Source organism: Cimex lectularius, unplaced genomic scaffold, assembly GCF_000648675.2.
Source record: "Cimex lectularius strain Harlan isolate CLEC.00 unplaced genomic scaffold, Clec_2.1 scaffold301, whole genome shotgun sequence".
Classification (NCBI taxonomy): domain Eukaryota; kingdom Metazoa; phylum Arthropoda; class Insecta; order Hemiptera; family Cimicidae; genus Cimex; species Cimex lectularius.
In genome coordinates, this window is record NW_019392845.1 from 312757 (window position 1) to 337905 (window position 25149).

Genomic DNA, 25149 nt, shown 5'->3' on the forward strand with positions numbered 1-25149 from the left:
TCGTGGTCCGCTTGACCAATTAATATCTTTCAATTAATTAAAAATTTTTAGTTGAGATAAAAAAGTCAGTGTCACGAGTGGGATTCGAACCCACGATCTTCGGCTAGATAACGCTGCTACTCTACCACTTGAGCTATCGTGACTTCGATCCAAAAGGTGGGGTTGAGATGGGGAGTTAGTGTCCGAGTGGATCGAAGTCACGATAGCTCAAGTGGTAAAGTAGCGGGGTATCAAGCCGAAGATCGTGGGTTCAAATCCCGCTCTTGACACTGACTTTTTTATTTCAACTAAAAACCTTAATTAATTGAAAAATAGCAATAATGTTCATTATTACACCAGCCAGCATCACCACATAAAATTATATTTGAAAACATACTACATAAATATTTATAGAATGAAACCGTTCGAACTATCTTTTATTGGGGAAAGGAAATAATTACTAGTTCAAATAATAAAATCCTGTTAAAACACCTTTCTAAAAAAAGTAAATGATTTTAATATACTGAGAGGCAAAAAAGTGGGAACGCTGGTTGTTTTTAGTAAATACAATAAATTTTATTTTTTATTTACAGTATATTTTCAAAGACATATATAAAATATAACAAAATAAAGATTAAACTGAGTAAAACCATTTTATTAAAAATTAATTCACTACTTTCGTGGTCCGCTTGACCAATTAATACATGACAGTTAATTAAGGTTTTTAGTTGAGATGAAAAAAAGTTAATGGCACGAGAGGGAAAATGGCAAAAGGAGGGAAAACTCATAAGGTGGGGTTGAGATGGAGAGTTGATGTCCGAGTGGATCGAGGCACGATAGCTCAGGTGGTAAAGCAGCGGCGTATCTAGCCGAAGGTCGTGGGTTCGAATCCCTCTCGTCCAATTAACTTTTTTTCATCTCAACTAAAAACCTTAATAAATTTTCATTTACTAAAAATGTTGCTGTGGAAATACTGAAGAAAAAATTCAATTCAATACGTAGTATTTCATTCTTTTGCTTTCATCACCACTTGCATCGATTTTATGAGGTTTTGAGTGTAGTGCTGTGGAATATTTGCATACTACTTCAACAACGCCAATTCTTAATTCCTGCAAATTTTCTGGCATCACTGGCCGAATTTCTACCCTCTTTGCCAACTTGTCCCAAAAATGTTCGATAGGATTTAAATCTGGACTACATGTTGGCCATTCCAAACATTGAATTAAAGTGCCATGAAGTCACCAACGATCCTAGCTGTATGGGGCCTTGCAGTATCGCGCTTAAAAATAAAACGGTCGACAATTTGCGGCATATAAGGAACATCTTCAATATATCGGCGCAGGTGTTAAGAACCATGGTTGAAGAGTTTGTGCGACCTTCCATAGAAATGGTGCCCAACACCATCATACGACCACCTCCATAACTTTAACGGAGAGAAAATGTTGAGAGGATATATCGCTCTCCTGTTCTTCTCCAAACCTTCTCTCGGCCGTCAGAACACTTCGAACAAAACCATGACTGATCCGAAAACAACATTTTAGTCCAGTCTTGCTTAGACCAATTGGTGTGATTTCTTGCGAAACTTAACCTGCTGTGCGGAGCTGTTCTGTGCCATGCCAGATGTTCTAGACCAGTCTTCTTGTACATAAACAAGCTCCTGAAAGTTTTCGCCTTACAGTGCATAAATTGACATTAACATTTCTAACTTGTTGAGGTCACTGCTTGATCTAAACTGCGGTGAAATGTCGATTACGGAGTACATTAGAAACAATGAGCCGATCATCTCTCTGAGATGTGAACGTCTTCAAGACCTACAAAGTCTTGGATGGATTAGCGATGGAAGTTCCTTCGGACAGTTGATCTGGGAATGTTAAGCACCCTGGCCATATACGCTTGACTTCTTCCACCTTCCGATGATGCTACAATTCTAGCGGAATCTATATCCCTTACAACCATCGCTCAAACAAATTTGAAACTTAAAAGTGGTACAACTAAAAAAAAATCAAACCACCCAAACGTTAGAAAAAAGCTTTCTAGAAAAACCTACAAAGAAGAGATTGACTATTCAAATATTTATATACAAAATTCAATTGTAAACACAAGTGGGAGATTTTATCTCTTTTTGTGAACCTCTAATTCTTTAAAACGGGCGAAATATTCTTGTAAAATATTCAATTTCTAAGAGATAATATACCTCTCAGTGTAGTTAGTCTGACTGAATCTGAAGAATATCGCTCCGAGATAACACCGCATTTTAATGTTAATTATTTTTTAATGTAAATAAATAGTTATTACACAAAGACTACGTAAATATATTTGTAAAACAAATTTATCACTGAAATAATATGAAAAGCAGCAATCATAATCAAATAAACATCCAAAATCTTTTTATAGAGGCTTCTATTTTATTGTCAGACTGATCAATTTTATATGTGCAATACATGAAATCGTTAATAATATATAATATTTAATACATAAATTGTCTACAAATCTTATATTCGATTATGTTCATTGGCACATGATGCGGTCTAGTTGTTTTTGTAAATTCATTAATATTTCGATTTTTGTCCGAAATAAATCGATAGAAAATGAAGGGAGTTCAAAGGAAGAGAATATGTTCTCGTATATTCGAAGTGGACAATATTTAACCAAAATGAAACAAGAAAAGGAAAGAAGAATGAAAGAAAAAAAGTCATAAAACCTATACGATAAATTTCTGTATAATTTGTCGTATTTACCTCAGAACGGAGTTTATCTCTTCCAGATGCCCCTCGGAGATCAATAACGGCCCACATCCACATCAGCATAATACGTGTTAAAAGATCCATCAAACGATCCTCACGCATAAAGAGAACATTTCGGGTTTTTTTGTGGAAATATCACACATCAATATTCACGGATAATTCATTTTATTAACATTCTGGTCAGGTAACCTACCCTTACGAATCTCCGAAATTGCTTAACTCTCCCTCTCTCAGATTTATCATCTATTTTGAAATGTAAAATAAATAATATGTCTGCAAATAATTTAGAAAGATTTGGGCAAATACAAATTTAAAAAATCTCAAAATATCACACCCTGAGTAAAGCATAAAATCTCAAGTATGCTAGGCATCCTAGAAGTGCGTTACTTTCACTATAAAACAACCTAGAAAAAAATAATTAAACGTATGATCGACTAGGTCGGATCTTTCAACAAAATTTTAGATCAGCGTTTTATAGCAAATATTTTTAAATTTGGTAGTTAAATTGGGCCAGTTCGGCGTTCAGTTAGAAAATTAATCATTTTATGTTCTTCTCCTTTCTCGGGACCGCTGAAGATATTTCCGGATCGTGTGAAAAATCTCTATTCCCTGTAGAAAGAATTGAACTTCATTCGTTACAAGGTTTGTTCAAAAAGTGCGTCGCAAAAAACAATTTGGATTATGATCCAAAAGAAATTAATCAGGCCAATTTATTTTATTGTACAATTTCTCTTTGAATTTTAAACGTTTATGCTATTTTCTTGAATGTAATTTCTTAATTCTCCAGATGATTTAAGTTTTAATTCAACTTTTGATTCTTTTATAAAATTTTGTATTTTGTAAAAGTTTTCAATGTAAATGTTAATTATTCATAATTCCTAATTGTTGTAATTAATTAATATGTTATACATAAATGAATATAATATATTTCGTAATATATTTTTCTTCAGAATTAGCAAATTGATAATGTTGAATAACAATTGAAGAAAAAAACTGTAGTCACTGGAAAAGTTGATCTCTTCTTATTCTTAAAAATTCTATTCTTTTAAGCTTTTTTGTTTGTTATATAACATATCATGCAAGTTATTTTATTTATTTACTTTGATGTAACATTATTTTTTTCTACAAAATTTGATATTGAAAGATGAAAGTTTCCACAATGTGTTACAATAATTTCGCAGTGAACTGTTATTAAAAATAAGGCATACATGTCTGATGGGAGGATGTCCGAAGAATTTTGTAAATCTGGTTTCATAAATCGTCTTAAATTGTTTCTCGATGTACCATCTCATCCGTTTTATCGACTTGTACTCAATCTCGCCTAAATCCATTCGTGTTGTTTTAATATATCTAGATTTTCCGTGTGAAATGCCGAGTTGCTAATGTAGCACAAAATGAGATGTTATTTAAAAAGGAACGAGGGCGAAAAACCTTTCAGAACTTACTGATTATGAAGCCGTGCTCTCATAAAAATTTACGCTCCTTTCCTAGTGGGAATTTTATAGGACATCGCGCTTTTTCCAACGCTGAACACAATTTTTACAGCATGCGTTAAGCAACGCCTGATCAGAATTATTTTAAACCTAACGTTAAAATGTTAGAAAACTTTAAAAATCGATCTTGCTAAAAATTAGTTATGCGATATCAAACTGGCCAAATCACAGAAGACCAAAATAGTAACTTTAAGAGAATGAATTACTAATTTAAAATAATGTAGCAGTAAAAAATTCGATCGGTTCAGGATCATTATTTCTATGTGTAGACATACATCCCACAACATTCAGTTTATTCGCATTCTCTCTCTCTCTCTCTCTCTCTCTCTCTCTCTCTCTCTCTCTCTCCCTCCCTCTCCCTCTTTTTCTACCCTCATACACACATATACGTTTTGGACCTAAATTTACAAGATTTTATAAATAAAAAAGATAATCATTCAATCCCGTACTCGCTCATTAAATGCACTTACATGCAATAAAAATCTCAAATAACTCATATAAACACTAAAAAACTCTCAATTATGCCATATAATATGCACTAAAACCCCGTCTCAAATATGAGATATGAATTTTTTTTAAACTATTAAAATCCACAGGATCAGAGACAACACTCGATTATTAATTGAATAATTATTTTTTAATGTACACTTTTAATGGTACAAATTAAAACATACTCTTGTACATATTAAATTTAATTAAAAAATTATTTCAGATGGAAAAATGATCAAAGATTGTTTGAGAGAGCTGTGAGAGTGGCAGCTTTGTGAACAATTTTTTCATTTTTACATCTAAAATATTTTTTTAATTCGTTTTTGGGCTCATTGGACAAAACCCTGGAACACGTATCTAATATTTTTCGACCTAGTATCATTAAAAAGAAGTATAATTGCTCTGACCTCACGACCATAGCCTCCGCTTGAAACTACAAAATGTTTTATAAATGACAAAAAATCTCGTAAAACATAAAATGTCGCTCCCCTAATTTCGCCATTACACAGTGGCAAAACATTAGATAGACTAAAACTTTCAAAAATTGAAACCGTTATGTGTTTAAACAGTAACTTTTCAAATGCAAGGATACAAACCTCCTTGTTATATGGAAACTCCATATTTTTCTACCTTTTAGTGTTTGGATCATATTAAAGTGAAATTTATTATCACTATAAAGATTCTTTGACGTCAATTTTAAACTTTTTATCAGCTGAAAGCAGACCAAAACATTTTTACCCTCCCTAAAAGAGTTTTTAAGGATGAATTAGCTGGGGGGGGGAAGAGTGAAGCCTAAGTATCGACTCAGATGGGGCTTCATTTTTACGCAGTGAGTATATCCATGTTCTTGCCCATTCCAACCGGTAAAAAGCACCTGGAGTGCCTCTTGGTGTCTGATAAATAGTTAGACCACCGTGGTTTCTCGCTATCCGCATTGCGGTGGCTCACGCAGTACTTCTGGCCCATAAGCCTCTCTTCTTCTTATCTTGTTCCTGTTGTAGTCTGCTCCAGGGGCTTGTACTCCGCCCGAAGAAAAAAGAGTTTCTGTCATTGTCAAACATTTGTCTTTTCGTTTATTTCGCACACGTTCGTAAGTTATAAACATCTGCACAACCCATGGCTACCGCTGACTTGTAAACTTCAATATAATCCAATGTTTAACTTATTATTTTTTCATTAATTATTATTTGCACGAAATTTTAATAAATGCTTATAAAATAAGCACCTAGGTGTTATTTTTGACTCCTCACTCTCTTATAATATGTACGTTGAAACTATTGTAAATAAAATTATAAAATTAGTTGGTTATTGAAAAAATGTTATAATATTAATTGTTTAAAAATGTTGTATTTCATATTGGTTGGGGCCATTCTTGGATTTCAACTAAGTTCTATGGTCACCATATTATCAAAAATATATTCACATAATTGAATGTGTTCAACACAGATTTCTTAAATATCGCGCCTAGAAACTAGCTGAAAATATCGACCTAGTTTCCTATAATCATTATTTACCGTAGGCTTACATTTGATATTATTTTGCTTGTAAAATTATTATGTAACTTGATTTATTGAACTAAATTATTAAAAACGGTTTATTTTAATGTTCTTGAGAGGAGAACACAATTTACCAAACTTATCTATATGTCAAGTTGTAAAATCAAACTATTTGATTAATTACACTAGTTTTCGTGACCAACTAATATCTTTCAATTAAGTAAGGTTTTAGTTGAGAAAAATTCAGTGTCACGAGCGGGATTCGAACCCACGACCTTCGGCTAGATAACGCCGCTGCACTACCACTTGAGCTATCGTGACTTCGATCCACTCAGACACTAACTTCCCATCTTAACCCCACCTCTCGAATTTTCTCTCCTTTTTGCCATTTTTCAAATGTCGTGTAATCCGATTGGATTCTCGGCGACAAATGAAATGGCCACGGAGAGCTTTAGTGAAACTTCATTTTATCTTATTAAATTCACTAGTTTTCGTGATCCGCTTGACCAATTAATATCTTTCAATTAATTAAGGTTTTTACTTGAGATAAAAGAGTAAGTTGAGATTTTAGTTGGTAGAGCAGCGGCGTATTTAGCCGAAGGTCGTGGGTTCGAATCCCGCTCGTGACACTGACTTTTTTACCTCAACTAAAAACCTTAATTAATTGAAAGATATTTGATTAATCCTCCATAAACTAGTATATGCTCTAGACCTAATGACCTCAATCAGTTTTAAACTTCTTTAAGAAAATTCAAATAGTTGTGAAAAAAGTGGTTGTACATATTTATACTTGATTATCGGCTATTATTCGCTGATGTAATGTAAATAATTAATTTCAATTAAAAGGTTTTTAGTTGAGATAAAAAAGTCAGTGTCACGAGCGGGATTCGAACCCACGATCTTCGGCTAAATAGGCCGCTGCTCTATCATTTGAGCTATCGTGACCTCGATCCACTCGGACACTAACTTCCCATCTCAACCCCACCTTTTGACTTTTCCCTCCTTAATGGTTGAGATGGGAAGTTAGTGTCCGAGTGGATCGAGGCCACGATAGCTCAAGTGGTAGAGCAGCGGCGTATCTAGCCGAAGGTCGTGGGTTCGAATCCCGCTCGTGACACCGACTTTTTTATCTCAACTAAAAACCTTAATTAATTGACAGATATAATTGGTCAAGCGGACCAGGAAACTAGTGAATTTTGGAAGTAAATAAATAAGTTGCCATTCAGTTATGATATTTATAAAAGAATTCTTGTTTAATTAAAAATTCATTATTTTTCATTATTTTTATTTATTTAAAACATTATTTTGTAATTTGTATTACATTTATATTCTAAATGTATGACTTACAAAAAGGTAATTTTTGCTGGTAATGCTTAGTTTGTTATAGTCGTAAAGATTTCTGTTTTAAAATATCCTTATTTTCATATTAAATATATACAATATCATAATTTGATTTCTATAATAATTCATATTTTTGCAACGCGCAATGTTTTTCCCGTATTGATATTAATCAATCCAAACCTTTTCTTTATTTTCGCCTTTCCAAGTTTTATTTTGCAGCATTTCCTCAATTACGGTCCTAAACAAGGATAAACATTCATAACAGCGCATAACGTACATAATGTACTTAGGAAAGAACATGATTCTTGTTGATTAACAGCGTTAAGTTTTTAAGCATATCTTCAAGGACCGTTTCTTGTAAAATTTTACGATATACGCAGCAGTTAAGTCTGTAATCTTTTGGTTAATCTTCTTCCATTGAAAATGGTTCGCATTGCGCGAAGTACCCGTACAACAATTGGCAATAATTCAAAACGTAAATTAACTTTAACACCACGGCCAAACAGGTTGTCACTCTCCGAAATACCAGCGCATCTAAAAATCAAGACAATGTGAGACTATCCATTACCTGAGGAAGAGCGGGGTAGATAAAGCAGACCTTTAGGGGTTGTAAAAGCTAATAAACTATTATGAACCCTGTATCTTCCCTTTCCTGAGTAATTGGTCCGGAATTACGGCATTAAGACCATAGAATTAGGCCCGCCATATCAGTTGAAAGAGATTAGATATTTACAAAGCTGTCTGGTAAATATGTACAAGAAATTACAAACGTCTATTAAGTTTATTATTGCACTTTCTTAATAGTTCCAAATTTCTAACTACTTTTGAATAATTATGACTATGTTGAACGATTCACCGATTCACAGAATAAACTTATTTAATTAACTATGAAATAGCATTAGACATTAAGAAAAAGACGAAGATGAAACGTACCGATTTAAATAAAAAGGTAAAATTTAACAGAAAATTGACGATCCTTGGTGTTAAAGTGTAGTGAAAGGAGGTAGTCAAAAAGTCGGAACTTAAAGGAGAAAAGGGTCAGCAATGGCTAAATTTCTGGCGAGGGAGAAAATTTCTGAGGTTGTAGGAAGGAAAGAGCGACTAAGAACGGCAGATTTGTATGAGATCAGAACGTGCACAAACCAGAAGGCGGGAACGAGTGTTGCTTGTGTGTATAGAAGATTGAAACGTTAACAGATTATAAATATTAGAAGGAGAATGGGAACAAATTGTTTGATATAGAAAGGTGCCAAGAAATTATAGCCTGCGATAGCATGGGTACAGTTCGGTTCCCGATTTCTCATCGTCAACAAGACAAGAGGATCTTTAGCGTCCGCACCTGGCTCATGGCCTTATCGGACGTTTTGATTCTCAAGATGAGAGCTGACGCACCTCCACATACGACGGAATGATAGCATGGGTACAGCCAATTCAAATCACGATACATAGAGACACATGAGATCTCTTTGGGGAGCTAAATCATGATACTCTTAAGTCTGTTAACAAGCTGGCAGTTGAGTCCATCATGGACCAAACATAATCTAAATGGGAAGCATAAAGGTAAAGACCAGGAAATTGCGAATCCTTGCGGAGGGTGTAGAAACGGGGGGGGAGATTTTGGCAATGTGGGGTTTCCAAGGTAGGGTTTGATCAAGGATGATCCCAAGGTGTTCGACAGATGGAAAAATAAAAGGAGGTTGCTAATGCAGAGCGGAAGAATAGTAGGTAAGAAGGAGATAGGATCAAAAACACTATAGCCTGGGACTTATTGATATTGAGAGAAAGTCCATTTTCAACGGCCCAAGAACTGAAAGATAGATTTGGGAGCCGTACAGTTGATAAGGTGTAATATTTAAGAAAAATCATTAATATAACAAGAAAAGAGGCAGGCAGATAAGTTGGAGCCTTGAGGAACGCCAGTAATGATGAACAGCGGAGAGGAAGAGGGCTTGTCTGAGATGGGACTAACGAGCTGAGAAGAAAGATTGAAACCATTGAAGAACACTGTAGGAGAAGGAAAAAGAGTTTATAGAGAAGAAGAGAATGGTTTATGGTGTCAAAAATCAAGAAAGACAAGAAAAGTCATTTTACCTTGATCCATAGCCATCTGAACATCGTAAGTTATTGTTAAAATAGCCGACTTCGTAGAGCAATCAGAATGAAAACCAGATTTAAGAAGTACAAGTAAGTTGGAGGATTCTAAGTAATTGGAGATTTGAGAGGTAACTAATTTTTCAAGAGGTTTAGCGACCTTAGAGATAATGGAGGGGCAGAAATCATTGGACGAGAGGCATGAGAGATTTTATTAAGAGATTGGACCAATGATTGCTTCCATGATTTTGGAAAAGGAAATTTTGAAAGGAAAAGTTATAATATAAAGGAGTTCAGGTAGAATGGTTGGAAGAGTGGCCTTGATCAGTTTTACTTGTATTTCGTCTGAACCAATTGCGTTTACCTTTATGCTCATATTAACTATTAATTTGACGGGCAAAATGTCAGCAAAAAAACCGATGAGGATCGCATAGAGGACAGCTAGAGAGGGATATTGAGTTATGAAGGCCAGTGGAATGTGAAGACTGAACAAAATGGGCATTAACCTCATCTAAGGATGCTGGGAAAATTGGAGGTGCTTGGGATGACTTAAAGAGGGAGAGTTTCCGTAGAAGATTCCACTTGGATTTGGGGTTAGGGGAAGAAGAAAGGGCCTCATGGAAATAACGAGACCGAGCCAATCGAAGCTTAGATTGGGCCAGATTCCGAAGATGAGTAGACTACGATCATCAGGGTGACGTGCGCGTCTCCTGGCAACTTCACGTCTTATCCTTAATATTTAGACATTATATGATAAAATATTACTTATTGTATAAAATTCGGCGAGTTTGAATATGAAAAAGGCACTCATTTAGACGATTTCCAAATAAGTTATGTTTAAATAAGGTATTAGATGTATAGACCACTTTTTAACTCACGGATAATCTGGAACTTCGTATGGTCTGGATGAAGAAAGAAATTCAATTGTTACTGCAGTACAATACCAAGATCCAGAGTACTCTTTCTAAATACCATCTTAAAATTTAAAAAATTGTTACTTCGATTCTGAAGATGGGATTTATCCATAATTAATGTTTATTCATATTCATGTCTATAATTAATATTTATTCAAATGCCAGAAAGACAAAATATTGTTTAGAGAAAAATTGACTCGGAACTTTGTTTATAACTTATCCTAAACATATTAAATCTTTATACCAAATAAATTTTTTACCAAAGTACATTATTTATTAGAAATTTATTACAGCAAAACTTTCTTCTACCAAAGACAAATAACTGTTAAATTTAAAAGCATTCTTACAGTCAAAAACTGCACATACTATTTTAAAAATGTGGTTTAACTATCGTTCGATAAAACTTTTCAGAATAAATATTATTTAATTCACTTATAATATTTTCAAAATCTTGATTAAACGTGCATTACGCGGTTTATCAAATGCTGCAAAATGAAAATGGCCAGTTTTGCTACTTTTTCTAGGATTATGTCATCAATTAAAGAAATTTTTTTGGGGAAAGATTCTTAACATTAAAACATATACCGCTGGAATTATGAGCACCAGCTGATTGGTGACCACGGAAATAGACTTCCAGGACAGTAGGGACTCGATCGATGCCCACTCAGGCTAAAAATAGACACTATCCGAGGCCGACTTTACCTAACTGTTCTCGTTATTAACCTGGCATATTTCTTGATAGACTAATTTTTTTTTATTTTTTACACGTCTTTTCTGGCTCTTTTACGGGAAATTCGATGGAACAGTTCAAATCCAGCAGAATTGAAATAAACTATAATCATCCGCATCCGAAGTTAATGGAATTGGTTGCCGATATTGGATTTAATGGACAAATTGGTGTATACATTTATTACACTTGTGTTTACGTAACAGTAACTTTTCGAGAAAATCTGTAATGCATAAAAATTACATTTTGTTTATTCAGAACTGAAATAGAAACAAAAATACAGTAGGTTGATATAAAACTAAAAAGGAGAAGGAACACTAAATTATAATATAAAATAATCTTAAATGTTTCTTTCATTTCTAAAATTCAGTAGATAAATACACAACAAAAAAACTATAAAATATAATAGAATAAAATCTAAAATCTTCAAAATATAATAGAAAAATATATAATAGAAATAGAAACAAAAAATACATTAGAGATATAAAACTAAAAAACTATAAAAGGAACGCTAACATATAATAGAACAAAACACGAAAGCTTTCTAATATTCCTAAAATTCAATAGATAAATATACAACGAAAAAACACTAAAATATAATAGAATAAAATCTGAAATCTTTAGAATATAATAGAAAAATATAATAAAGTAATATATAATATAAATAGAACCGAGAAATATAGTGGGTAGATATAAAACTAAAAAACTACAAAACGAAATGCAAAAATATAATACAATAAAATCTTAAATGATCCTTAAATTCCTAAAATTCAATAGATAAATATACAACGAAAAAAACACTAAAATGTAATACAATAAAATCTTAAATGTCCTTAAATTCCTAAAATTCGATAGATAAATATACAACGAAAAAAACACTAAAATATAATAAAATAAAATCTTAAATCTTCAGAGTATAATAGAAAAATATAATAAAGAGATATAAAATGAAAATAGAATAGAAAAATATAGTAGATAGATATAAAACTAAAAAACTACAAAACGAAATGCAAAAATATAATAGAATAAAATCTTAAATGTTCCTTACATTCCTAAAATTCAGTACATAAATATAAAACGGGAAAAAACACTCAACTATAATAGAATAAAATCTAAAATATTCCTGACATTCCTAAAATTCAGTAGATATATATATTTTTTTTTTTAATTTAACACTAAAGTATAATACAATAAAACCTAGGGGGCGTCGGTGGCCGCAACGGTTTAGGCGTTGACACGGCGCTCATCACTGTAAGGTAAAGGTTCCGGGTTCGAATCCAGCGGCCCTGCATTCGAACCTGACATACTTACAAATAGGCTTTTTTTTCAAAAACACCGGCATTCTGAGGGTTTATATGACCTATAGGATATATGCGAATCCTCGTAAGAAATAAATAAATCTTGAAATCCTTCTAAGAATGTAACAATGTGCGGACCCCCCCCCCTATTTGGAGTTACAGAGATTTTTTCCTTTGGTACGCACACTATTGTCTATGATGTCGATATCAAATGGATTTCCTGGAAGATTTTCGTATCATTTATGAAGTAAACAATTCTTCTTAGTTGTATGGTACCGTAGGAGGGTCGTTATTATGGTGGAATGATTTTTTACCCAAAGAGAACTACGATGTTACCTCCTTGTTTAATTGTCACAAAATGCACATAAAAACGAAATGACGTTGTTTTTCACGTTTTCGATATTACTATGCATTATATACTAACTATAACAACTTTTAAGTCTAACAATAATCTAAATTTATGAAAAAATAAATTGTTGGAGTCGTGAGGAGCGGTCAAGAAGGAGGTGGTTTATAAAAACATCTTTCTCTTTTCTTTCTTTTTTTCGACGTTCCGAATGTTATTCTGGTCATCTTCCGGGCCTGGCTGAGTTACAAAACATATGTTGTTTGTAAAAAATACGGTACAGATGTAAATATAAATTTTGAACTAATGTCAACAGTCAATGTCACGTTCAGGAACAAACCCGAAATTGTATCTATTTAAATAATAATTTCAAATAAAAAAAAAAAAAAAAACACATTTATGAAGAAAATCTGTGCCTAGAATACCTTTGTCCGCGCGATTATAAATGGCCATTGAAATTTTCTTTTAACTCCTAGGTCGATGTCAAGATGTTTTGAGCCGAATGTGTGACTTTCTGTCCCACTGGTCGCATATAATTTAAAATTAGATGGTTTTTCGTCTCAATTGTTTTCGGCAGCTGTCACAGATACAACTGCTCTATCTTCCACTAAAAATCTTTGCTTGCTGTGCTGATCTGTAACAAAAAATCTTAAATATGCAATAAAAATGTAGTTGATCAGCAGTTATGGTTCCCCTAGGCCTTTTCCCATGAACAAGGAGTTTTACATTTATCCGGCCTTAATTACACTTAATTCCAAATGTATAACGGTAATAACAGTATTTGGCATTTTCTTTATACCTAACGCGTCTTTTCGCCTTCCGCTTCTTTTGTTCCTTGTGCTTTTGCACCGACTGAGGCATTTAATTTCTTTTTCTTGACTCTACCTTTGGAACCAGTTGGGCCTTTGAAAAAAGAATCTTGAGAGTTGGTTTGGATCTCGGTTTTGGAGTTGGTACTTGCACCTCTTCCCAAGAATTTTTTTTGACGACCTAGTACAACATTTATCTATTTTTATTTATTTATCTATATTCTATATCTATATCTATTATTATTATTTATTATCTTTATTATTAACATATCTAATTATTATTATCTTATTATATTTATTCTACATCTATTTATCTTTATCTGTCTGATCTAGTATATATACATATATTTTATTAGCACAAAAAAGTGAAAAAGAGAAGGACAAACAGTGTGAGCTCATATTTTGTTGCTAGAGAAATGATGCAGAGAGAAAAGAAATTTGTTAGGACCACATATTGACGCAGCTCCCACGCCCCTTGAGCTCCTTGATCCGTCCGTTATAGATAAATGCCGCTTGTGGATGTGCGTTTTTTATTTTCAAAAACTCCTGCTGGTATACATGAAAAGGTGTAAGGGCTTTGCGATATTTTCCAAGTGAATACAAAATTTTCGGTTTGGGAAATGTCCAGGGAGGGATGGGAGCCAATGATTCTTTTTGTACTGGAGGTATGGGTATTTGTAATTCGTGCAAGAGTGTGTATATACGGAGCGGGAAGGTTTTTCGTACAGAATCACGTGATGAGCTGTCAAATATCAGACTAGTCCCTGGAAGGCGAATTAGTGGGTGTGACTTAGAGGAAGTTTAGCAAAAAACTTCAAATCAAGAAAGTCACGTCTGAAACTTAAAGGCATTTCTCCAGCATCTGCATGAAGGCTGTACGAGGGACTGCTCCGGAAAGCACCTGTGATCAGCCTAAGTCCCGTATTCTCGATTGTGTCGAACAGGCCGATTGTATTTTTAGTAGAGGAATTGTATGCATTACATCCATAGTCCAGTTGTGTTCTTATTAAATTTTTGTATAATATCATGAGTCCACGGCGATCAGCACCCCAAGAGCATGAACTAATCGACCTTAGTACTTTCATTGAACGAAAGCATTTTGTTTTTAATCGTATTATATGTTATATGTGCATTCCAATTCAGTGTCCTGTCAAAGATGACCCCCAGGTATCGGACTTTATCTGAATACGAGAGAAGACAGTTGGATATGTATAAGGAAGGTTAGCTGAGTTGACGCCGTTTTGCAAAAAGTATAGCAGCTGTTTTTTGTGGGGAAACGGTGAAACCATGTTCACAGAGCCACTTCTTTACCTTCTTCCCAAGAATTCTATGTTGTCATCTCCTAAACACAGTCACCTATTTACTTAATCACCATCTGTGATTGCCAAAACATTTCTGATTTGTGCTGGTAATTTGAAGAGCAATTGAGTTGTAAACATTTTTCAGGGACTTTTTCAGTAGCCAATCCTCTCATTTTCCTAAGAAATTGACTATGTTTCATATCCCCTATCTCCAATCCACTAATTAATTTGTACAAAGAAAACGGGGAACGTAGTTTTTTACGTTTTTGATGTTATTATCGAGTTACCCACAGTATTAAGATCTAATCAGCTCATTGCTTAAGAAAATTTTCAGGTAAAGGTCCTGTTCCTAATTATTGCGTGACAGTTACCTGTTTCTCTATACCTTTAGACAATCGATATCGGACATCTGTTGACAGTACTATTTTAAGGTGGTATTTTGCATGTCCTGTAAACATACCATTTATTTAATTCCTTGCTGCTAATTAGGAGATCCTCTTTTTTCCCCATTGGGTTATTTTTGCAAGTTTTAAGTTTAATAGAACTAAAATGTAATACAGTAAAACCTGAGATCTTCCTGTATATAATGAATGAGTACATTTCGGTACCAAAGTTGTACTAAAAACATTAAATCTGTCATTAAGAACACAATCAAAACACCTTTCAACGGTTACTACATCTATCGATCTTTTTATTTCATCCTCATTAATTACCATTACATTCATGCAATTCAACTTGGATTAAATGCACGAAAGAAATAATACACTCCATCCAAATATTTTACACAGATGGCATTGAGCTAAATTGATCATGAGAATTTTTTGTGAAAGTAATTCTGTCTTAATGTGTTGTAATGTTAGGCATCCAATTGTAAGTCCCTTTGACTTTGTGAAAAATTCATTTATGGAAAAGTTTAATATATTCTCTTAATATTACATTAGTTTTGGCAAAACCTTTATGACCTTTTTTTGACGAAATAACTGGCATGTTATCAATTTTCCGTTTGTATAAACTTTAAACAAACATATAAGTGCTTAAAGCTGCTGAATTTCACTGCAATATAATTTTTCTCCTTCAGGAACAAAACTCAAAATTGTAGATATATTAAATTGCAATAAAAATATTATCTGATTACATATCTGACGTTATTTCTTTGCTTTATTTTATGTTGTAACTTATGATCGGAATTCAGTTTAGTCGATAAGCATGATAGACAATCGTTAAGCCGACTAACGAACTGAGTCGGACCAAAGTGCCTTAATTGAATGTCAAGTTTATCAGTTCAAATTGACAATAAGTATCGTCATTTATAACGAAAGCTCTAAGCCAACATCAATGATGATGGATCGTAGTAAAAGTTTTAAAGGGGCTTAGTGTAGCAGCAATATAAACATCTCTAAAAAAAAAAAAAAAAAGGTTTACAACTGTTCAAATATTGACGAGGTTGAACGGTCAAGATTGTGACGAGTGGCCAGGGTGGTGTAATATAAATCACTTTGTGTAGCCCAAAGGTTCATAAAACGGTACCCTTACTGGTCCCTCAGAGGCGAATTCCGAACACTTTTGTGTAAATAGGGCTCAGCAGAATACGAAATCCTGAAAAGGTGGGGACTACGATTCTAGAGTTAGAACCGAGTGAGGAAAACGCTTAATGAGAAACAGAAGAGAAGCTAAGACAAATTCACCAAAATGAAATAGAATTCGGCCTTTGTTAATATTACATTGTTGTACAAAAATTACTATTTTACACATTAAACATTTGTACACACATTTTACATAAAAACATTTTGTTAACAATGTGTGGTGATTAGTGACCGTTAGTCGATGATTATTCAGAAATCGTGAGATGCGGTCTGGTGTGATGTAGGTTTCAGAAAAACATTTTCTTTATCGTTTCGATCTTTATTGTGATCATCTTCAGGGCCTGGGATTTACAAACATTGTTTAAATTTAACAAATACATGTAGGATGTGGACAAAAAGGTGAATTTATACAATGTGACGCCTTATACAAAAATGTCTTTTCTATACCAACTTCCTTCCCCCACCCCTTCAAAATCCAACGTATATAAACATAAATATCCCACTGGCACTCTCAACACGACACGCAAGAATGGCACAACTACACAGAAAATAAACACTTTGAGTGAGATTTTCTTTGGTGATTGATCAGCCTTCTCAGTTTAAATATACTTTTTTTTCCAAAAGGTAGATCGGGGATGAGGCCAGGAAGACAGAAACAACATTTATTTTCTTGTCGAGCTGGTTTTACCGGCTATCCTTTATCCACACATGTACCTGTTCATATAGTATAACGATTTTTTTCGAAGTCCTGATGAAGGCGATATATTCTACCGAAAGCTCGACAAGAAAATAAATGTTGTTTCTGTCTTCCTGGCCTCATCCCCGATCTACCTTTTGAAAAGAAAAAAGTATTCTTTGAATGAGTAGAAATACTTTGATTGAATATAAAAAATATATTTTGAATTGTATAAATTCACCTTTTTTCCTCATCCTACATGTATTTGTTAAATTTAAACAATGTTTGTAAATCCCAGGCCCTGAAGATGATTTCAATAAAGATCGAAACGTTGGCACGATAAAGAAAATGTTTTTCTTAAACCTACGTCACACCGGACCGCATCTCACGATTTCTGAATAATTATTTTGTTAACAATTAAATTTTAAAAATGTCTTTTACTATTGATAAAAAAAAAACATTGACAAAAAATCAACGAAAATAAACCACCCTAAAAGTATCATAATAGGAGCGCACTCATCACTGTGGGGGTCCCTGGTTCAAATTCCCAGATCCATTCTAACCCATTTTTTTTCTCTTTTTTTTAACACCGGAACCCCGGATATTCCTCTGCTGTGCAAAAACCCTCCTTAAAAAATTAATTAATTAATTAAATTTAATAAAAATAATAACAAATTTTAAAAATTTAAACATTTCAGAAGTATATAACGACCTACAATAAACCAAAACAATTATGTGATTGATAGCAAATGACTGTTAAATTTAATTAACTGTCTTTAAGACGCATTAAAAAAATAAGTGTAAAAGTTAAAAAAACGGACAGTCGATACTTGTAGTTTGTTTAAAAGTATATGTATGTTTTTTTAACGTTATAATAATTACAACATAATTACTTCAATGTAAACCAAATTAATCAAGATCAGAAATTGATGAGTTTTAATGAAAATTATTTAATTATATGGTTTGAAAGAAAATTTACCAAAACACCAGAAAACCATTTAGGGTTAGAATATAAAACCAGATAATGAATCGTTAGTAATCTATTACTAAATGATTTTCTGGTGTTTTGGTGAATTTTCTTTCAAACCATCTTTATTAAATATTTTTCAATAAAACTCATAAATTTCTGATCCGTTAACTCGGTTTACATTAAAATAAGTATGTTGTAATTGATATATATATTCCCTAATGTTTATTGCATAACACTAATAAATTATTTATAACGCACTATTTAAAATCGAACATTTAAACTTTAACATTGTAAAGAATTTTTATTAGTTATTTTAACTGTTTATTTTAATTTTTAATGCAAAGAAGGTTGAGAAGAAAATTAATGTCATGAATGGGACTCGAACTCACGACCTCCAGTTCCAGTGCTCTACCACTTGAGCTATCGTGACACTAATTTTTCTTCTCAACCTTCTTTGCACAAAAATTAAATTTGTAAAGAATGTCTGGTTTATCATTGCAAGTTTATACATTTCTTTGAAATTTATCGTCGCTGTTGTTCATTAAATGTATAAGTTTACAAAAATCAAATGTATAAGTTTGGAACAAAATAAAACTCTATAGGCAAGGTGTGTTTATTGTGCCATTAATAAAAAATTAAACTAATAAAATAACTAAATATAATATTAATTTCTGAATTATAGTGGAATAAAGCAATAAAAATAATTAATTATATATTTTGGACAATTTGGTCTTCTTTTATTAATTACACAATTTTTATTCAATTTTTATTAAACAAATATAATTAAATGTTTAGTTAAACAGATTGATGTTGTGTTTTAATGCTGTTAACTCTTAAAACTTACTTATGTTTTTGTGAATTTCATCAAATAAGTTTTCAATTTAACTGATTCATTTAATAAGTCCTCTTTAAGGAAACAAATGTTACCTAAATACTAAATATGTATAAATTTACTATGTACACAATAATTATATAAAATCAAATAGACAATATTTTTTTGCTAAATTTTGCACAGAAAAAAATCATAAATACAAAAAAAGTTGTAAATATTGTCATGTCCATGATGTTTACTAGGAGAACAATGCTTGCAAATTTTGATACCCAAGTACATACAATATCACCAATAAATAACTCCATAATTTTATTCAATTTAAAATTAAAATTGTTATTTCTAAGTGTTAAGTTTCCCAGTGATTTATTACTGCTTATAAAGTTGTTTTTGTTTTGTTTTTTCAAAATCTTACTCATTTTTAATTAAATTAATTATTTCTATACAATTTCTTAATAACAAACTGCTACATATATTTCTATTTGATGCTTTTTCCTTTCTTCTATTTACTTATTTATTTTCATATTTTCCTTAATTATTGACTTATGTTAAATATTTTGCTTCCTGAATTTATTATGATTTGTAGTTAGTTATGTCATAAAAAATTAATGATTATACCAATAATATACTTGTAAATTCATTTCCAGCCAAACTAGACGGAGTGAAAACCTATATGCGGATGCGCAGGGTCCCCAACCACTTGCAGGTGAAGGTGATCAAATGGTTTGACTACCTCTGGTTGACGCAAAAATGCTCAGACGAGGAGAAAGCGGTCAGCTGCCTACCTGGTCAGTCCATATCTGGAATAGATAATTCATCAAAATGACGTTAATTATTATTTTCCGCAGATAAACTCAAAGCTGAAATTGCGATCAATGTCCATCTTGACACACTGAAAAGGGTGGAGATTTTCCAAAATACAGAGGCAGGATTTTTGTGTGAACTTGTCCTAAGGTTGCGTCCTGTCCTTTTTTCTCCTGGAGACTATATCTGCCGAAAAGGTGATTTTTAAATGTGATTGAAAACTTCTATTTAAAAATTATTTCATCCTCCTTCAATGATTTCTGCCGTCATCGACCGCTTTCAGAAAGAAACCTTTTCCTCTTTTTTCAGGCGAAGTGGGTAAAGAAATGTACATAGTGAATAGAGGAAGGCTGCAGGTTGTTGCTGACAACGGCAGAACTGTCTTAGCAACGCTTAAAGCAGGTTCTTATTTTGGTGAAATTAGTATACTCAACATGGGAACTGCAGGTAAAAACTTGGGTAAATATCAGCGCAGCAGGCATTTATTTATATGTTCGTTACTCTCTTATTTGCAATCTCTTCCATTTTAAGCCATATTTCATTTTTGTTTTTATTTACTTTTTTTCAGTTTTGCTACTCTTTGCAACTTAATTGTTTATCATATCATTTTTGCGACACCATTCAATGCTTAAAAACCTTGCGGCATAGAAAATCATCCTTCCGCTTATTTGCTATTACAATTTTTGCATTTTTATGCTGTGAACTTTTCCATTACAATACACGACTTATTCCAAAATGTATTCTATCTGTACTAAGCAATTTCATATTTTAAATAAATATGCATCTATTTAAGCAGAGTGCATAGAGAAAATAATTCATAATAATTAATATACAATACTTTTTTAAAACAATATTTGATTTTATGATAAAATGTGAGATAGCTTTTTTAAATTATATTAATATATAATATATATAAACAATGTTTATTTTATGATATTAAATTACTTTTAAAACATATTTAAAAACTTGTATTTGGTTTTTAACTAATGTATGCATTTATTTAAAACAAAAACAAAAAATTACCAAGTTTTGCATTAATCAATTCAGATAATTTTCATGCAATTTAATTAACTAAAACATAAACTTTTCCATATATTACAACAATCAAAAAATAAAATTTGATACTAAACCAATAAAAAGCCAGTCTTTTGTACTCTTTAATGTTCTTTTTTGTGCATGCCAATACATATTTTCAAATGAAATAGCATGTTTTCAGCTAAACCGTGACTTCGTTTTCTATTTTTTTGAACCTCTTTTGCAATGGAAGACTAACCGTTCTTAAAAACAACCCCGTAGGAAATCGGAGAACAGCATCTGTACGGTCTGTAGGCTACAGCGATTTGTTTGTCCTTTCAAAAAAGGACATGTGGGACGTCCTGAAAGAGTATCCTGCAGCGAGAGTCAGACTGGAGGCCATCGCAGTCAAGAGGCTGGAGAAGTACAAAAAGGCTCCTCTTCAGAAAGGTAATTGTTTTAAATGGTATTTCAATTATTAAAAATGTCATAAAATTACTGTGCCTGCAGCCGCGATGGGAAGGAGTCAGTCCACACCCGGTCTAGTGGAAACAAAAGGAAGGGTACCTTTAGAGACTATGTGGATTTCCCCATTAGACCCAATTAGGGGTACATCAAGCCTCGGGCCTCCTTACTCAAACAACTCAATTTTCAGCCCAACATTAAGTCCTGTTTCAAGGTAAACAGCCAATGAAAATTAATAAAATAATTATTAAACGGGAAACTTGTGGAGTCTGAAATTAATTCAAATCTGGATTCAAACAGGAGTTTGGTGAGGACGACTGAATCAGCGCTTTCAGTAATGTCCAGTGGGCATTCATCTGACGAGCAAAGGATTGCGACTGTAAAACCTAATGGTAAGTCGTCACAACAAAGAGAAAACAATATTTTCAATTAAACATTGCTTCATTTAACTTGACTTGAAAGATAAAAGTTCAATTGAATATTTTACCCCCTCCCCCCCCCAAAAAAAATATATAATTAGAATATTTTTAAAATACTACAGTTATAATAATTACTACACAGAATGAAGCAAAATAAAAATTTTGCTCTGCAGATTGACAGATAGACTTTCTTCAGGTATACTAAAAGTACATCTCATAATCTTTACTGACAGTAGGATCTAGTAATAATTTAAAATACTTAAAGCCTACTAAAAGAGTGCATAACATTACTAAAAGCACACAAAAGTTTCTCTTGTACAGAAAATGCTTATAGAAATGAGGAAAACACATAATATTAACCCAAACCTCTAACTGCTTGAAATGAAAGTTAACGAACAGCAAAATAAACAAGAACGAAAGCTCTTGAAAGTTTTTAAACATCATTCAAGGAAAAATGTTTAAAATTTAAATTTTCGGAGCTTATTACTTTCAAAGTTTTCAAAAGAAAATGTAATTCAAAAAAGTTGTGCCGTACTGCCTGCACAAAGGTTTTGGTTGAAGCACTGATATGAAAATACTCCAACATGTGCGATTTCCACAATGTATCATTTCTCAATGCAATAAAGCTTAAAAGAATTGAAGAAAATCAACAAATCCATAAAATATCCAGATAAACTTAACTGAAACATTGAAACATTTGTTGGGTGGTCTATGAGTTGTTGAACATTATCAGCTGTTCGATCATGCCTGATTGTCCTGGTCTGCGAATTCTTACTGCTTAATCGGATATTTCTTTATTTTTTCAGTGAAGAAGAATATCAACCTATTTAAACCATTTTACTTTTTAAAAATAACTTTGAAACAGAAGATTTAATATTATGTAGTAACAACAGTTATGACATGGCAAAAATTGAGAACAGATTTTACTTTCATATTTAAAACAGTAGAATCCAACCGCCTAAAACAGCAGAATCCAACCAGCTAAAACCAACTACCTACAACCACTGCTGACTTGAATGACAAACTAAATTCAATACTAATTAGGACTAAAATGCAAACATTATTTATTTAAGAAAAAAACCATATTAAATTGTATATGATCTCAAAAGTAATTGATTCTTTGATTTGAATTTCACCATAACCATCAAAAAGGACAAACATAAGAGACAACCCACAGACTTCGACTAAAGTTTACATTAAAAACCAAAATCAACAATAAGAATGTACTAAATAGAATGATCAAGAATGTACAAACTGCTTGGGAAATATTTACAATAATGTGTACATTTTGTATACAATTTTTTTTCCAAGTATGATAGAACAAATCTAAGTTAAAATGAATCTCATATTTGTTAAACCAGTGTTTAATTTTTTTCACTAGGTTTCGTTTGTTTTTTACAGAACAACTACCACCCCCTCAGCCACCTCCTACACAGGAAAATGAGCAAGAGGCACTGTTCGTTGCTGAAATCAAGCGACTTCGAGAGCGACTGGTCACCTTAGAAGCTGAAAATGCCACACTCAGCATGAAACTGAATCAACAGCAGTGGGAAGTGGAGCACAGGCTGGCTGAGATAGAAATGCAGATTTGTGGTGCCTCGAGTGCTGACAGTTCGGCCGAGGATAATGAAAGGAATAAAGAAAGCATCATTTAACACAATTGTCATCCAGGATATAACAGAACAATAAAAGTGACGGCATAATGTAAACCTAGTCCATATAAAAATGCAAATGAACTTTCAACATAAATGGAAACTGTATTATATTGACACAATTGACTTTATATGGATGCAGTGTAATTTTTTTGACTGTTTCTATGATGAAGCAAACACATTTTCATTGACTTGTTACAATACTAGTAATGCTTTGTAATGTAATATTAAAAATTCATAAGGAAACTCATCGAAATTCAAGTAAAATTCTAACCAGAAGTTGATTTCCAGAAAGTATCACTCATAAAAATATCCAATGTTAAAATAAGCTTTAGAAACTAAAGTAGTAATAGATGTGAAAATATTAGACATTTCCGATAACATTTTGCTTCTCTCACAATTATTTTAATCATTGCATCATTTAATTTCATTCCTTTTTTTTCTCTATGTCTAAATCTTAATAGTCTCTCCCTTTTGTCTCCTACCCTTTTCCCATCCACACCTTTCCTCGTTATAATCACTCTATCTCTTTTTCTCGCTATCTCTATCTAACTATTGATCTATCTATCTATTCCTATCTTTTTGACTTTCCTCTTTTAAATAAATAAACGAATTATTATGACTGTATGAAAGAAAATATGTCGACGAGATAATTTTAAAAACAAAACAAACAAATGAATTTAAAAAAAAAAAGAGTTGTCAGCTTATGATGATGTATATAAGTATATATATTTGAAACAAAAGGGACCATCTGCACATTGAATTTTCCAGTAATGTTACATTTTAAATTTTTCTTTTGTTAAGAAATTATTGTAGAAACAAATTCAGTTGACGCAAACAAAATTGGAGGTCCTACAATTTTAAAGCTTTGCGTTGTCCTCTGCCAACTATTAGTGCCAAACACTTTTCAGATGTTTGAATCATTAATTATTACCACTATTATTATTTTTATTATTATTATTAACTAAACAAATTTTTAAATATTATATAAATAGGTTTAGATAATTCTGAATAAACAATTCTAATTTGACAAGTATTACAATTGAATAAAGTTTATTATTCAAATATGATGAATACCATATAAATAAATAGTTCATGGATGAGTTCGATTGGCACAAACCTTTTGAATTTAAATGCTAATTTTGACTTTAACATAAGCGACCAAACCTTTTATAAAGTGGAATTTTTTTAGAATTTTCATTATCCACACTAGTTAAAAAGTTAAGAAATAGAAATTGAGGATTTCAACTAAATAAATGTATATGAACAAAAACAATAATTAGGATATTGTAGAATATTTTAATAAAATTGGATATCGCGGTTTAGTAAGGCTTGGATAATGTTTATCAATGTCAGTCGGACACATTAGCGATTTTAAAGATAATTTCATTAATATGAAAAATGGCCTATTAGTGTTTTAAAAAAAAAAGTGTAATGCTTCACAATATGATAACAGCAATGGTTTGGAAATGTTGATGTCATATGTAAATATGTATATATCAAAAGTCAATTTGTTATGTAAAATCCGTAAAATGAGAGATACCAGGGAGAATCATCGTCGGTTGAACCTACTTTATTAGTATTGTATATAATTACTTTTTAAAACAAACTGTACTCTTGTTTAGTTGATATAAATGTTTTATTATTTTTTATTATATTGTCTTGAAGAATGGTTATCGCTTGATAGAAAGTAATTGTTAATTTTTTAA

At 32.2% G+C, this 25149-nt stretch overlaps 1 protein-coding gene across 4 annotated transcripts in view; it reads left to right on the plus strand.

Annotated features, from left to right (window-relative positions):
* The window catches only part of LOC106664675 (cyclic nucleotide-gated cation channel alpha-3), a 177540-nt gene extending 153539 nt beyond the window's left edge, over positions 1 to 24001 (plus strand). For 2 of the 4 annotated variants that reach the window (XM_024228652.1, XM_024228654.1), the window contains 7 exons: positions 19734 to 19874; positions 19935 to 20087; positions 20200 to 20349; positions 21187 to 21354; positions 21415 to 21583; positions 21670 to 21761; positions 23190 to 24001. In XM_024228652.1, the coding sequence (XP_024084420.1) occupies positions 19734 to 19874; positions 19935 to 20087; positions 20200 to 20349; positions 21187 to 21354; positions 21415 to 21583; positions 21670 to 21761; positions 23190 to 23443 (1127 nt within the window). In that variant the 3' untranslated portion in view covers positions 23444 to 24001. The remainder of the gene's footprint in view (positions 1 to 19733; positions 19875 to 19934; positions 20088 to 20199; positions 20350 to 21186; positions 21355 to 21414; positions 21584 to 21669; positions 21762 to 23189) is intronic. The other 2 variants (XM_024228653.1, XM_024228655.1) reach the window with 2 other exon arrangements.
* The last annotated feature ends 1148 nt before the right edge of the window (positions 24002 to 25149 follow it).